Source organism: Staurois parvus, unplaced genomic scaffold (assembly GCF_062004578.1).
Source record: "Staurois parvus isolate SC_StPar_1 unplaced genomic scaffold, SC_StPar_1.0 ptg000019l, whole genome shotgun sequence".
Classification (NCBI taxonomy): Eukaryota; Metazoa; Chordata; class Amphibia; order Anura; family Ranidae; genus Staurois; species Staurois parvus.
In genome coordinates, this window is record NW_028317815.1 from 20805163 (window position 1) to 20819621 (window position 14459).

Here is a 14459-nt window from a genome sequence, read left to right on the forward strand (position 1 = left end):
GAAAGTGTTCACAATTATAAAATTAGTAATAAGCATATATTAATAAGTATAAGTTTACCTGACTGGGGTTGTAAATATTTAAACATTTTTATACTTCAATTTTTTTTCTAAATTTAGTTGTAGATATTGTTTTTCTTTTTTATTATTATTGATGTGTTTAATCTAGTTTAGAGCAAGAATGACACCATAATCTAGATAGCATCAGTTGGGTGTTATTGCACGAAATCAAAATTCTATTGCAAAAGTATAAAAGTACATTATTGGCACAAGATACGAGGTAACTTTATGTACTTTAAAGAAGTGCTGCTTCTGACATCACATTTCATAACTTGTTATTGTTCACGGATGTGGTTTTTGCATTTGTGTTCTTGCTCACAGCAAGGAGTGTCTTCCTCTCCTGATGTATATTTATGATAACAATATTTTAAAATATCATGTGAAACTGTATTATTCTCATAGACTTGACCCTGACACTTGTGGGGTTTATATACCTGTATTTTTATGCCCAAAAAAATATTTATCTTCTGATTGTTACAATTCAACCATATCTTAAGTATTAACTTGTTGTTATCATTAATAGTATTTATTTATCTAATTACTACAAACCTTTACAAATGCGTGTTGAAAACTGTTCAGATTTACAGACTGAACACACACTAAAGAGTCTATTTATCAAAGATCCAATGGCATTTTGGTTGACATTCTTCCATAATTCCTCTTTTGAAGAGTGACCTTTCATATCAAGCAATTAGAAATTCGCCCAAGATTCACCCAATGAAAATTACATTTGCTGATATTCTGAAACTTCTGTTCTTTGACAGGAAAAGGTTTTTACTGTAACATTCGCCTTATGTAAGCATAGAGTTAACGTAGCCTTCTCTGCAGATTTCCCAAAAACTCGTTTTCACAGGTTTTTTTGTTAAAATTCTCTGAGTTGTTGAATCATCACATTTTATACTAAAAATGCAGTGATTGTGAAAATTGTGTTTTTAATACAGGTTCAGAATTTCCATTATTAATTTCTACTTATTAATATTTTAAAATAAAAACATATACAAGAAAGCACACACAATCCCCGCAGCCCTTATACCCACAAAATATGCTTTAAAGTGATTCTAAAGGATCACATTTAAAAAAAAAAAAAAAAACATGTCATACTTACCTGCTCTGTGCAATAGTTTTGCGCAGAGCAGCCCCAGTCCTCCTCTTCTGGGGTCCCCTGCTGGAGCTCTTGGTTCCTTCTTTTCTCCAAGTGCCCCATAGCAAGCTGCTTGCTAGGGGGGCACTCCTGCAGGCTCGCTACTGAGCTGTGCTGTGTGTATCCATTGACGCACAGAGCGTGGCTCAGCCCCTCCCACCCTTCACTGGCTGTGATTGATAGCAGCAGAAACCAATGCATTAAGGTAAAAAAACCTTCAGCCTTTTGAACCACTTATATTACTGTGCCACACCAGCCCCCCCAGATAATCTCTGTTCTCATCTGCATAAGGGGCTTAGATAGCTTGGGGTGGAAAAACAGCAGGACATCGATCTTCCCAGTGAATTGTTGTGCAGGGGAAGGGGTATCAGCAAAAGTGTTGGCCGTTGGAGGACAGGCAGGCTGTGCTTCCATCACAGCCAGATAACTGTCCACACTGAGATGGATATGCTCTTATTCCTAGTGTGGTCAATTTGAAATAGGAAAGCAGGTAGACTGAGCAGGATCAACAGGTACTTCACACAAACGAAGAAATACAAAGAGAACATGATGCTTTTTAACAAAAGTATATGGTACAGCAGGCACATATCTTCCCCAAGGTAAATCATCTAAGTATCTCTCCCCCCCTTGCCCCCCATACACACACACACAAAAATCCCCCCCCTACTCAAAAATCTCCCCTAAAACAAACTGTTCACTTCTTACCTCTGTGCCACTCTTCCACTGTTTACCCCTGCAGTCCCTTTATAACTGCTTGTGTCTGGAGACCGCCAGGACCACTTGTATATAGTTTGCGAGCGCCACTTGTTCACAGCTCACCTGCAAAACTTACACACAACTTACCTCCACCCCTTGTACACCGCTCACCTGCTCTCCTATCTGGTTTTACTGCACTTGGAGGTCTGAAAATGTTCTTCCCAGGGCAAGAATTGAGGGGAAATCTCTGTAAAAGCAACACAGAAGTAAAAAGCTTTATTAAAGTGGTTGTAAACCTCAGACATGAAATATGAACAAAACATACCTCTCTATAGTGTGTACTTGTCTCAATTAAGAGCACAAAGTTTAATTTCTTTCCTCTGCTTTTTTCCTCTGTTACTTGCATAAGTCGCTTCTGACAAGTTTTCCTGACACCATAAGAAAAATGGTGACAGAGAGGGACCTCCAGCAGACTGACAGCCTAAGCTCTGTTCCTGTGAGCTGTGTGGAAGAGTGTATGTCTCTTCCCTCCAATCAGCTCTTAGAGCTCTCCTCACTAATCTCTGCAGTGTTTAATTTCAGCTCTCTGCCTTTTTTTTTCTTAACAGATAAACTTTATAAATTCAGCACTTTGAACTAATGTAGAGAAGAGAAGACTGCAGATAGACAGGCACAACTTATGTAGGAGGATTTGTTTCATCTCTGTGTATCACCTGAGGCCAGTCACTTCACTGGTTATATGTAAGGGTTTACAACCACTTTAAAAGAGATGTATGGGAATAGTTTTTTTTTCCCCCAAATTATACTTACCTAGGTGGATGCAGCATAGGTCCGATGCTGCATCTGTCCCCTGACAGCTCTAAGTGTGAGAACTCAGAGATCACATGACCACTGATCACTGAGTTCTCTCAGCTGCTCTGAGCAGAGAGCGGTGACTGTCAGTCAACACTCTCTCCTCTGCCCCCCCAAAAGAGCTTTGGCTGTACTTCTCCCTTAAGATTAAGTAGGTATATGCTAGAATCTCTGTTTGCTTTTTATTTATTTTTTGTTTCCCTGTTGCAGACTTTCCCTTCCTTCCTGTCTGGTAAAACATTGTCCCTAGAACAGAAAGTGAGGGGAAATTTCTTAAACGCAGCCCTGGATAATAGTAAGACCTGACATGGGTTCTTGCCATAATATATGTAAAAACCCTTATATCACCCCTGAATGCTGAACCCTAAATAGAACTGGCAGTTAGTCCACCTAGTGCTGAAACAGTATATAGTCACAGTTTCAGCACCATGGAGAGCTTATAATGGCAGATTCGCCTTCAGGGTAAATTCTAGTCTCTACGTCTGTTGCAAAATTGAAATTCAGCGTTTTTTTGCCAACTGCTGCACTCTACTGGTGCGCATCCATCTTACTGTTAATAGGGTCATTGTTATTGTTAGCTGTAAACAGCAAGCACATACGGGAAAAATAAAACCGCTCAATTTTAAGAGAGGTAATTTTCGAAGGCTGGGAGTGGCTCTCCAAGACTTAGACTGGGAGAGAATATTGGCAACTATGAACACAAAACAGAAATGGGAGTTCTTCAAAAAGACTGTATGTGAACACACTGCAAAATATATTCCCACGGGCAACAAGTTTAAAAGGCTAACAATTGAACCTATGTGGCTTACGGCCAAAGTTAAAAAATCTATAGATAATAAGAAAATAGCTTTTATTAAATATAAAAATGAAGGAACGCTATCATCATTTAAACATTACAAAGAATATAACAGAATATGCAAAAATAAAATAAAGGCCACAAAAATTAAAATGAATGACAGATTGCAAAAGATAGCAGGACCAACCCCCCAAAATTCTTCAAATATATTAATAGTAAATAGGTCCGGTCTGCGCATGTAGGCCCTTTACAAAATATTCTAGAGTGGGTGACTGGGGACAAAGAGAAAGCAAATGTATTAAATACCTTCTTCAGCTGTGTATACAAAGGAGCATGGGGGAACTCTTGTCCATAATGGGCATGGTATTGACACAGCTCCAAATGATCCACATTGGCTCACAATTCGTATGGTCAAAAAATATTTAGACAGTATAAAGGTGAATAAAGCACCTGGACCGGATGGCATACTCCCACGGGTCCTTAAAGATTGAGCTCTGTTATTTCAAAACCATTGTTTCTTATTTTTAGGGACTCTTTATTGACTAGCATAGTACCACTGGACTGGCGTAAGGCCAATGTGGTGCCAATATTTAAAAACGGGTCAAAATCTTTAAAGACCTGTTAGTTTAACTTCTATAATTGGAAAGATACTGGAGAGTTCAATAAAAGACCACATAGATGAGTTCTTGCTGGAAAAAAATATTTTAAGCAACAGACAGCATGGATTTATGAAAGACAGAAGTTGTCAAACAAATCTGATTTCTTTTTATGAGGGGGTGAGCAAAACGTTGGACAGAGGGGTTACAGTGGACGTGGTATACTTGGATTTTGCAAAAGCGTTTGACACAGTTCCCCCGCACACTGCTAATGTGTAAGGTAAAGTCTATGGGCTTGGAAAAATCTGTATGTAAATGGATAGAAAACTGGCTAAAAGATCGTATTCAAAGATTAGTGGTTAATGATTCATACTCTGAATGGTCAAGGGCAGTGGTGGGCAACCTTTTTTTTCAACTGAGCCAAATCTCGCCAAAACCACGATTGAAATTTATTTTGAGAGCCACATTTTTAAAACTGAAAATACATACCCCATAGTAATTCATCCCCCATAGTAATTCATCCCCCATATAGTAATTCATCCCCCATAGTAATTCATCCCCCATATAGTAATTAATCCCCCATATAGTAATTAATCCCCCATAGTAATTCATCCCCCATAGTAATTCATCCCCCATATAGTAATTCATCCCCCATAGTAATTTATCCCCCATAGTAATTCATCCCCCATATAGTAATTCATCCCCCATAGTAATTCATCCCCCATATAGTAATTCATCCCCCATAGTAATTCATCCCCCATATAGTAATTCATCCCCCATAGTAATTCATCCCCCCTATAGTAATTCATCCCCCATAGTAATTCATCCCCCATAGTAATTCATCCCCCATATAGTAATTCATCCCCCATAGTAATTCATCCCCCATAGTAATTCATCCCCCATATAGTAATTCATCCCCCATATAGTAATTCATCCCCCATAGTAATTCATCCCCCATATAGTAATTCATCCCCCATAGTAATTAATCCCCCATATAGTAATTCATCCCCCATATAGTAATTCATCCCCCATAGTAATTCATCCCCCATATAGTAATTCATCCCCCATAGTAATTAATCCCCCATATAGTAATTCATCCCCCATAGTAATTCATCCCCCATATAGTAATTCATCCCCCATAGTAATTCATCCCCCCTATAGTAATTCATTCCCCATATAGTAATTCATCCCCCATAGAAATTCATCCCCCATATTGTAATTCATTCCCCATATTGTGTCAATTCACTTACCTTTGCTCCGCGCGTTCCTCTCGCCGTGTTCCCACGCCGTTCCGGTCTTCAGGGCGGACTGTGAGAGGAGAGGAGTTCGTCACGCTGCCCCGCCTATATCCTGACAGCCAATGTTTGCCACGCTCCGTGGGCCGGATTAAAAGGTCCGCCGGGCCGTAGTTTGCCCATTGCTGGGCTAGCTGCAGAGTCCTGACTTTTGGGGCGGCCGCCCGAGAGGAGGGAGGGGAGCGGGCGCCCGGCACACAGAAGAGCCGCATTAAATTGTGTAAAGAGCCGCATGTGGCTTGTGAGCCGCGGCTTGCCGACCACTGGTCTAGGGTTGTCAGTGGTGTACCCCAAGGTTCAGTGTTGGGACCCTTACTTTTTAATATATTTATAAACGATATAGGGTCTGGGATTAAAAATCCCATTATAGTCTTTGCAGATGACACCAAACTGTACAGTGGAATAACGTCCTTACAGGATGTCTTCAACTTACAAGTCGACCTCAATGCACTGTTTAATTGGGCAACTATGTAGCAAATGAGGTTTAATTTTGATAAATGTAAGGTTATACACTTGGAGGCTAAGAATATGCATGCATCATACATACTAGGGGGGGTACAACTGGGGAAATCAATGGTGGAGAAGGATCTGGAAGTTCTGGTAGATCACAAGCTTAATAATGGCATGCAATGCCAAGCTGCGGATTCTAAAGTGAGCTAAATCCTCTCTTGTATTAAAAGCGGTATAGACTCCAGATAGAGAGATATCATTTTACCCCTGTACAAATCATTAGTATGACCTCATCTGGAATATGCAGTTCAGTTTTGGGCACCAATTCACAAAAAGAACATTGGGGAACTGGAGAAAGTACAGAGAAGGGCAACCAAACTGATAAGAGGCATGGAGGAGCTCAGCTATGTGGAAAGATTAGAGGAACTGAATTTATTCTCTCTTGAGAAGAGGAGATTAAGGGGGATATGGTCAACATGTATAAATACATCAGTGGTTCATATAGTGAACTTGGTGTAGAGCTATTCACCTTGAGGTCATCACAGAGGACAAGGGGCACTCTTTACGTCTAGAGCAGCGGTTCTCAACCTGTGGGTTGCGACCCCTTTGGGGGTCGACCGACCCTTTCACAGGGGTCACCTAAGACACACATTTCCAATGGTCTTAGGAACCGAGACACCATCCTCTATCCATCTCCAGGCGGGTCCACCCACATGGAGATACGCCCACATTTCCCTGGACTGCGATGTGTGAGAGGGATGACATGCCGCCCCTGTCATCTGGCCACACCCCCTGAATCACTCAACAGCTCCGCCTCCTCGCCGGTGATTGGCCGCCGGAACTGTAGCTCAGGAGAGGCACACAGGCGGCTAATCACCGGTGAGGAGGTGGAGCTTGGAGATGAGGAGCCGAGCGGCAGCACGAAGATCAAAGAAGATCAAGTGAGGGAGCTGCTGGAGCGAGTAAAGAGGAGAGTGGCCGGAGAAGGAAGACAGCTGACCGTTAAGTGTCTGTACCGTGCAGATGGTGCTGCTGCAGCCAGGTATGCTGGCTGTAGATGTGAAAGGGAGGGAGTGAGCCCAGGCTGGAGCAGGGGTCAGCAAGGTAAGTATCATTGGTGTCAGTGGGAGGAATAATCCCATAATTGGTGTCACCAATACCAATGATGGGGCACTTATAATCCCACTGACACCAATAATGGGGCACTATCTCCCCCCCACTGACACAAACGATGGGGCACTATTCCTCCCCCCACTGACACCAACAATGAGGCACTATTCCTCCCCCCACTGACACCAACGATGAGGCACTATTCCTCCCCCCACTGACACCAACGATGGGGCACTATTCCTCCCCCCACTGACACCAACGATGGGGGACTATTCCTCCCCCCACTGACACCAACGATGGGGGACTATTCCTCCCCCCCACTGACACCAACGATGGGGCACTATTCCCCCCCCCCCACTGACACCAACGATGGGGCACTATTCCTCCCCCCACTGACACCAACGATGGGGGACTATTCCTCCCCCCACTGACACCAATGATGGGGCACTATTCCCCCCCACTGACACCAACGATGGGGTACTATCCCCCCCCCCACTGACACCAATGATGGGGCACTATTCCCCCCTCCCCACTGACACCAATGATGGGTCACTATTCCCCCCACTGACATTAATAATGGGGCACTATTCCCCCCCCCCCACTGACACCAATGATGGGGCACTATTCCAACCTCACTGACACCCATGATGGGGTACTATTCCTCCCACTGATACCAATGATGGGACGATGGGATGCTATTCCTCCCACTGATATTATTGATGCGACACTATTCCTCCCACTGCAAAATTACAGTTATGAATTAGCAACGAAAATAATTTTATGGTTGGGGGTCACCACAACATGAGGAACTGCATTAAAGGGTCGCGGCATTAGGAAGGTTAACAACCACTGGTCTAGAGGAAAAGAAATTTAATTTCCAAACATGGAAAGGTTTCTGCAAAGTAAGAGCTGTGAAAATGTGGAATAGACTCCCTCAAGAGTTAGTTCTGGCCAGCTCAGTGAATTGCTTTAAAAAAGGCCTGGATTCTTTCTTAGATACACACAATATAACTGGATACTAACATTTATAGGTAAAGTTGATCCAGGGAATATCCAATTTCCTCTGGGGGGATCAGGGAGGATTTTATTTCCCTGCAGGAGCAAATTGGATCATGCTTTGCTGGGGATTTTTTTGCCTTCCTCTGGATCAACTATGGGTATATGATTATATCTTCTTTTTTTTCTTTTCTTTTTTTTTTAATGGTTGAACTGGACGGACTTTTGTCTTTTTTCAGCCAGACTAGCTATGTAAAGTGTAACTGTTGAATGTCAGATGAATGGCACAGATAATCGAATGAATGTCCATAAAGGATTCACTGGGTGAATCCTTCATAAATAGACCCCAATAGTATGTGAGCCCACATTGATTAGGAAAATTCAGAATAGTGTTGTTAGTAATTAAAAATGTAAGATTTGTTCAAATATTTGTTTTTTTTTTTTTGTGTTAATTATAACAGACCCAAAGCCTCCAACTTTCAAAAAGCAAGTCAGCAGGTACCTCCTGTATCCCTACATTGAGAGGTCCTGTTAAAATTACCTTTTTAGAAAATTGGACTCCTGACATTGGATAGGGTATTGTTTTATAGTCTGTATATGTATGTGATTCATGTAAAATATGTTTGTATGCCAAAAACAGGCAAATAAATCCAGCACTTTTTGTATCTGAATATATTTTGTGTGTCTATATATGCAGTAGCTCACAGAAGTGAGAACACCCCTCACATTTTTGTAAATATTTTATTATATCTTTTCATGTGACAACACTGAAGAAATAATTTGCTACAATGTAAAGTAATGAGTGAACAGCTTGTATAACAGTGTAAATTTTCTGTCCCCTCAAAATAACAACACATGGCCATTAATTTCTAAAACACTGGCAACAAAAGTGAGCACACCCCTAAGTGAAAATGTCCAAATTGGGCCCAAAGTGTCAATATTTTGTGTGGCCACCATTATTTTCCAGCACTGCCTTAACCCTCTTGGGCATGGAGTTCAAAAGAGCTTCACAGGTTGCCAATAGAGTCCTCTTCCACTCCTCCATGACAGTACATGTTGGCATTCATAGTTCCCTCAATGAACTGTAGCTCCCCAGTGCTGGCAGCACTCATGCAGCCCCAGACCATGACACTCCCACCACCATGCTTGACTGTAGGCAAGACACACTTGTCTTTGTACTCCTCACCTGATTGCCACCACACCCGCTTGACACCATCTGAACCATTAAGTTTATCTTGGTCTTATCAGACCACAGGTTCCAGTAATCCATGTCCATAGTCTGCTTGTCTTCATCAAACTGTTTGCGGGCTTTCTTGTGCATCATCTTTAGCAGAGGCTTCCTTCTGGGACGACAGCCATGCAGAACAATTTTATGCAGTGTGCGGCATATGGTCTGAGCACTGCCAGGCTGACCCCCCACCCCTTCAACTTCTGCAGCAATGCTGGCAGCACTCATAGGTCTACTTCCCAAAGACAACCTCTGGATATTCTTCTTTGGTCAACCACTGCGAGGCCTGTTCTGAGTGGAACCTGTCCTTTTAAAGCACTGTATGGTCTTGGCCACCGTGCTGCAGCTCAGTTTCAGGGTCTTGGCAATCTTCCTATAGCCTAGGCCAGTGGTCGGCAAGCAGCGGCTCGCGAGCCACATGCGGCTCTTTACAAACTTAAATGCGGCTCTTCTGTGTGCCGGGCGCCCGCTCCCCTCCCTCCTCTCAGGCGGCCGCCCCAAAAGTCAGGACTCTGCAGCTGTCAGGATGTAGGCGGGGCAGCCAGGATGTAGGCGGGGCAGCGTGACGAACTCCTCTCCTCTCACAGTCCGCCCTGAAGACCAGAACGGCGCGGGAACACAGCGAGAAGAACGCGCGGAGCAAAGGTAAGTGAATTGACACAATATGGGGAATGAATTACTATAGGGGGGATGAATTACTATGGGGGATGAATTACTATATGGGGGATGAATTACTATATGGGGGATTAATTACTATGGGGGATGAATTACTATATGGGGGATGAATTACTATGGGGGATGGATTACTATATGGGGGATGAATTACTATGGGGGATGAATTACTATATGGGGGATGAATTACTATGGGGGATGAATTACTATATGGGGGATGAATTACTATGGGGGATGAATTACTATGGGGGATGAATTACTATATGGGGGATGAATTACTATGGGGGATGAATTACTATTTGGGGGATGAATTACTATGGGGGATGAATTACTATATGGGGGATGAATTACTATGGGGGGGATGAATTACTATATGGGGGATGAATTACTATAGGGGGGATGAATTACTATATGGGGGATGAATTACTATAGGGGATGAATTACTATATGGGGGATGAATTACTATGGGGGATGAATTACTATATGGGGGATGAATTACTATAGGGGGGATGAATTACTATAGGGGGGATGAATTACTATGGGGGGGATGAATTACTATATGGGGGATGAATTACTATATGGGGGATGAATTACTATATGGGGGATTAATTACTATATGGGGGATGAATTACTATGGGGGATGAATTACTATATGGGGGATGAATTACTATGGGGGATGAATTACTATGGGGGATGAATTACTATAAGGGGGATGAATTACTATATGGGGGATGAATTACTATGGGGGATGAATTACTATATGGGGGATGAATTACTATGGGGGATGAATTACTATGGGGGGATGAATTACTATATGGGGGATGAATTACTATGGGGGATGAATTACTATATGGGGGATGAATTACTATGGGGGATGAATTACTATATGGGGGATGAATTACTATATGGGGGATGAATTACTATGGGGGATGAATTACTATATGGGGGATGAATTACTATATGGGTGATTAATTACTATGGGGGATGAATTACTATATGGGGGATGAATTACTATGGGGGATGAATTACTATATGGGGGATGAATTACTATATGGGGGATGAATTACTATATGGGGGATGAATTACTTTGGGGGATGAATTACTATATGGGGGATTAATTACTATGGGGGATGAATTACTATATGGGGGATGAATTACTATGGGGGATGAATTACTATGGGGGATGAATTACTATATGGGGGATGAATTACTATGGGGGATGAATTACTATATGGGGGATGAATTACTATATGGGGGATGAATTACTATGGGGGATGAATTACTATATGAGGGATGTATTTTCAGTTTTAAAAATGTGGCTCTCAAAATAAATTTCAATCGTGGTTTTGGCGAGATTTGGCTCAGTTGAAAAAAAAGGTTGCCCACCACTGGCCTAGGCCATCTTTATGTAGAGCAACAGTTTGTTTTTTCAGATCCTCAGAGAGGTCTTTGCCATGAGGTGCCATGTTGAACTTTCAGTGACCAGTATGAGAGAGTGAGAGCGATAACACCAAGTTTAACACACCTGCTCCCCATTCACACCTGAGACCTTGTAACACTAACTAGTCACATGACACCAGGGAAGGAAAATGGCTAATTGGGCCCAATTTGGACATTTTCCCTTAGTGGGGTACTCACTTTTGTTGGCAGCGGTTTAGACATTAATGGCTGTGTGTTGAGTTATTTTGAGGGGACAGTAAATTTACACTGTTATATAAGCTGTACACTCACTACTTTACATTGTAGCAAAGTGTAATTTCTTCAGTGTTGTCACATGAAAAGATATAATAAAATATTTACAAAAATGTGAGGGGTGTACTCACTTCTGTGAGATACTGTGTATGTGTATATAATATATATATATTTCAACAATGGTTTGACAAAGTGTGTAAATGCCATTTTTAATTAATTGCATATGCTATTGTCCTTGGTTTGGCATACTTGATATTTCTGTGTATACATCACATTAGAGAACATAATAAATACTGCATGAGATACATTACAGCATTTATGGTCTGACATAGGACATGTAGTGTGGAGGAAAACACAGACTGATATGATCCACATTGCAAAGCATAAACGTTCTATTTATTAATACTGGATTGCAGGAAAATATAGAGAATTACCTTTTTGTTGTAATTTCACAGCATACAGGAATCTGAGATACAACTGCTACAAGATGCTAAGCGATTCACACATCAACTTGAACAACAGCAACATGAGCTGCAAAAGGTTGATCAGTTTCCTGAGGGCTCCAACACAGAAATGTCCAGGATGAGGCAGCAATTGCTGAAATATAACAGCGATTTGCATGAAGCAGAGGACAGAGAATATCGTCTTCAATTTAAGCTTGACTGGTAAATGACCTTGAGTGAAAGCCATTTTTTTTCAATCTTTATTTTGGTTTTAAATATTTTAACATGGACATACAGTAAGTAGAAGTTGATAGTGATCACCAGTCACAAGATAGGGTATACATTGATATAATGGTAGAGTAAGTCATACAGCATCCTACCATGGCGATAAACCTCTTACATGTCAGGGATACAGTGGTAACAACACTATACAGACATAGTAAACTGTCAAGCTGTGGATAGGCTTCCATATAGGTCAACACCATAAAGACCTTTGTGCAGTCTGACATGACCTAGAGCTGTAGTTCTCTGAGGTAAGCAAGACTAAGGTGCTGTGTGATTGGAATGTAAAATATGGTAGTTTCTGAGAAAGAGGAGGCAAGAAAGTGCTCCAGGTAAAGGAAGAAGGTAGGGGAAAGAAGGAAAAAAAGGGAGGGGGTATAGGCCTAGTTTTCAACAAACCAGGAGTATTGCCTGGAGAAACAGAAACAGTTTAGCAATGTGCTATCAAACCAAAAAGAAGGTTACTGGTTTGTTTGGGGTCGTTGTCTTGTTGGAACACCCATTTCAAGGGTATTTCCTCTTCAGCATAAGGCAGCATGACCTCTTCAAGTATTCTGATGTATTCAAACTGATCCATGATCCCTGGTATGCAATAAATATGCCCAACACCGTAGTATGAGAAACATCCCCATATCATGATGCTTGCGCAACCATGCTTCACTGTCTTCACAGTGTACTATGACTTGAATTCAGTGTTTGGGGGTCGTCTGACAAACTGTCTCCGGCCACTAGACCCAAAAAGAACAATCTTACTTTCATCAGTGCATGTTGCGCCATTTCTCTTTAGGCCACTCAGTGTGCTCTTTGGCAAATTGTAACCTCTTCAGCACATGTCTTTTTTTCAGCAGTGGGACTTTGCGGGGGTTTCTTGCAGATAGCTTGGCTTCACATAGGCGTCTTCTAATTGTAACATTACTCACAGGTAACTTTAGACCTTCTTTGATCTTCCTGGAGCTGATTGTTGGCTGAGTCCTTGCCATTTTGGCTATTCTTCTATCCATTCGAATGGTAGTTTTTCACTTTCTTCCACGTCTTTTAGGTTTTGGTTGCCATTTTAAAGCATTTGCAATCATTTTAGCTGAGCAGCCTATCATTTTCTGCACTTCTTTATATGTTTTCCCCTCTCCAATCAACTTTTTAATCAAGGTACGCTGTTCTTCTGAACGATGTCTGGAACGACCCATTTTCCTCAGAATTGCAGAGAGAAATTGTCAAGGTCCTACCTTTTCCCTGAGGTTATGTTACTCCATGTGCTGGCGTCCATCTTGGATTCTGCTGTGCATGATGGGAATCCTTTTTATGCCTTCAGGTCTCTGAGGTCCACCCCCCAGAGGGGCGTGGCTGATGACATATAAGCCTGTGGCCCGCACATGCTCTTTGCACTTGTGTCTTGTGTCTTTGTGTTACTATTACTCTGTTCTGACTCTCGTGACTCTCCTGGTATTCTGATTCGGCTTGTGACTTGACTATTCTTTGTATTCTCCTTTGATCTGACCCTCTGTTGCTGAACTCGGCTTGTGACCTGTGATTCTCGTCTGCTGTCCTGTACTGTTTTGTCCTGTTGTTGTTGACCCCGGCTTGTCTGACTACTCTTTTGTTTCTTCCACCAGCTACACGCCATTGGCGGCGGCCATTACCGCAGCTGAGGTGTCTCGGGGGCCGCGACCTGGTTCCTGGCTGCGTCAAGTCCATCCCCACCATCAGGGGCCCTGGTGAAGGGCAGCCTGGGACTTAGACTCCGCGCCCTGAGGGACTTCGGTCTGTGGGTGGTGGTTGTCGTCAGCCAGTGCGTTACATTGTTAGGCCTGCCTGTCCGTTCCTCGGCTCCTGCCCTGACAGAAATGCACTGTAACCAGCATGTACAACATTTGCTGCCTTCCTTCCTTAAATAAGGGCAATAATTGCCACCTGTTTTTCAAAGAATGAATGACCTCACTAATAGAACTCCACACTGCTATTATTTTGAACATGCCCCTTTCAATTAGTGATTCAATTACACAGAATCAGCAGCATGTATGTCATGGCTGTTGGGTCTGTTGGATTTCTATTACTCTACTACACCTGCTAGTAAATTATTTGCCATGTAGAAATATAATTTCTACCAAAAACAGTGATTGATCAAGGTAGTGATGTCTGACTGCTATTATTTTGAG

General features: G+C 42.2%; 1 protein-coding gene across 2 annotated transcripts in view; it reads left to right on the forward strand.

The window, feature by feature from the left end:
- The window catches only part of CCDC146 (coiled-coil domain containing 146), a 142371-nt gene that overhangs the window by 57851 nt on the left and 70061 nt on the right, over positions 1 to 14459 (forward strand). For both annotated transcript variants that reach the window (XM_089685670.1, XM_089685676.1), the window contains exon 4: positions 12037 to 12246. In XM_089685670.1, coding sequence (XP_089541796.1) covers positions 12037 to 12246 — 210 coding nt within the window. The remainder of the gene's footprint in view (positions 1 to 12036; positions 12247 to 14459) is intronic.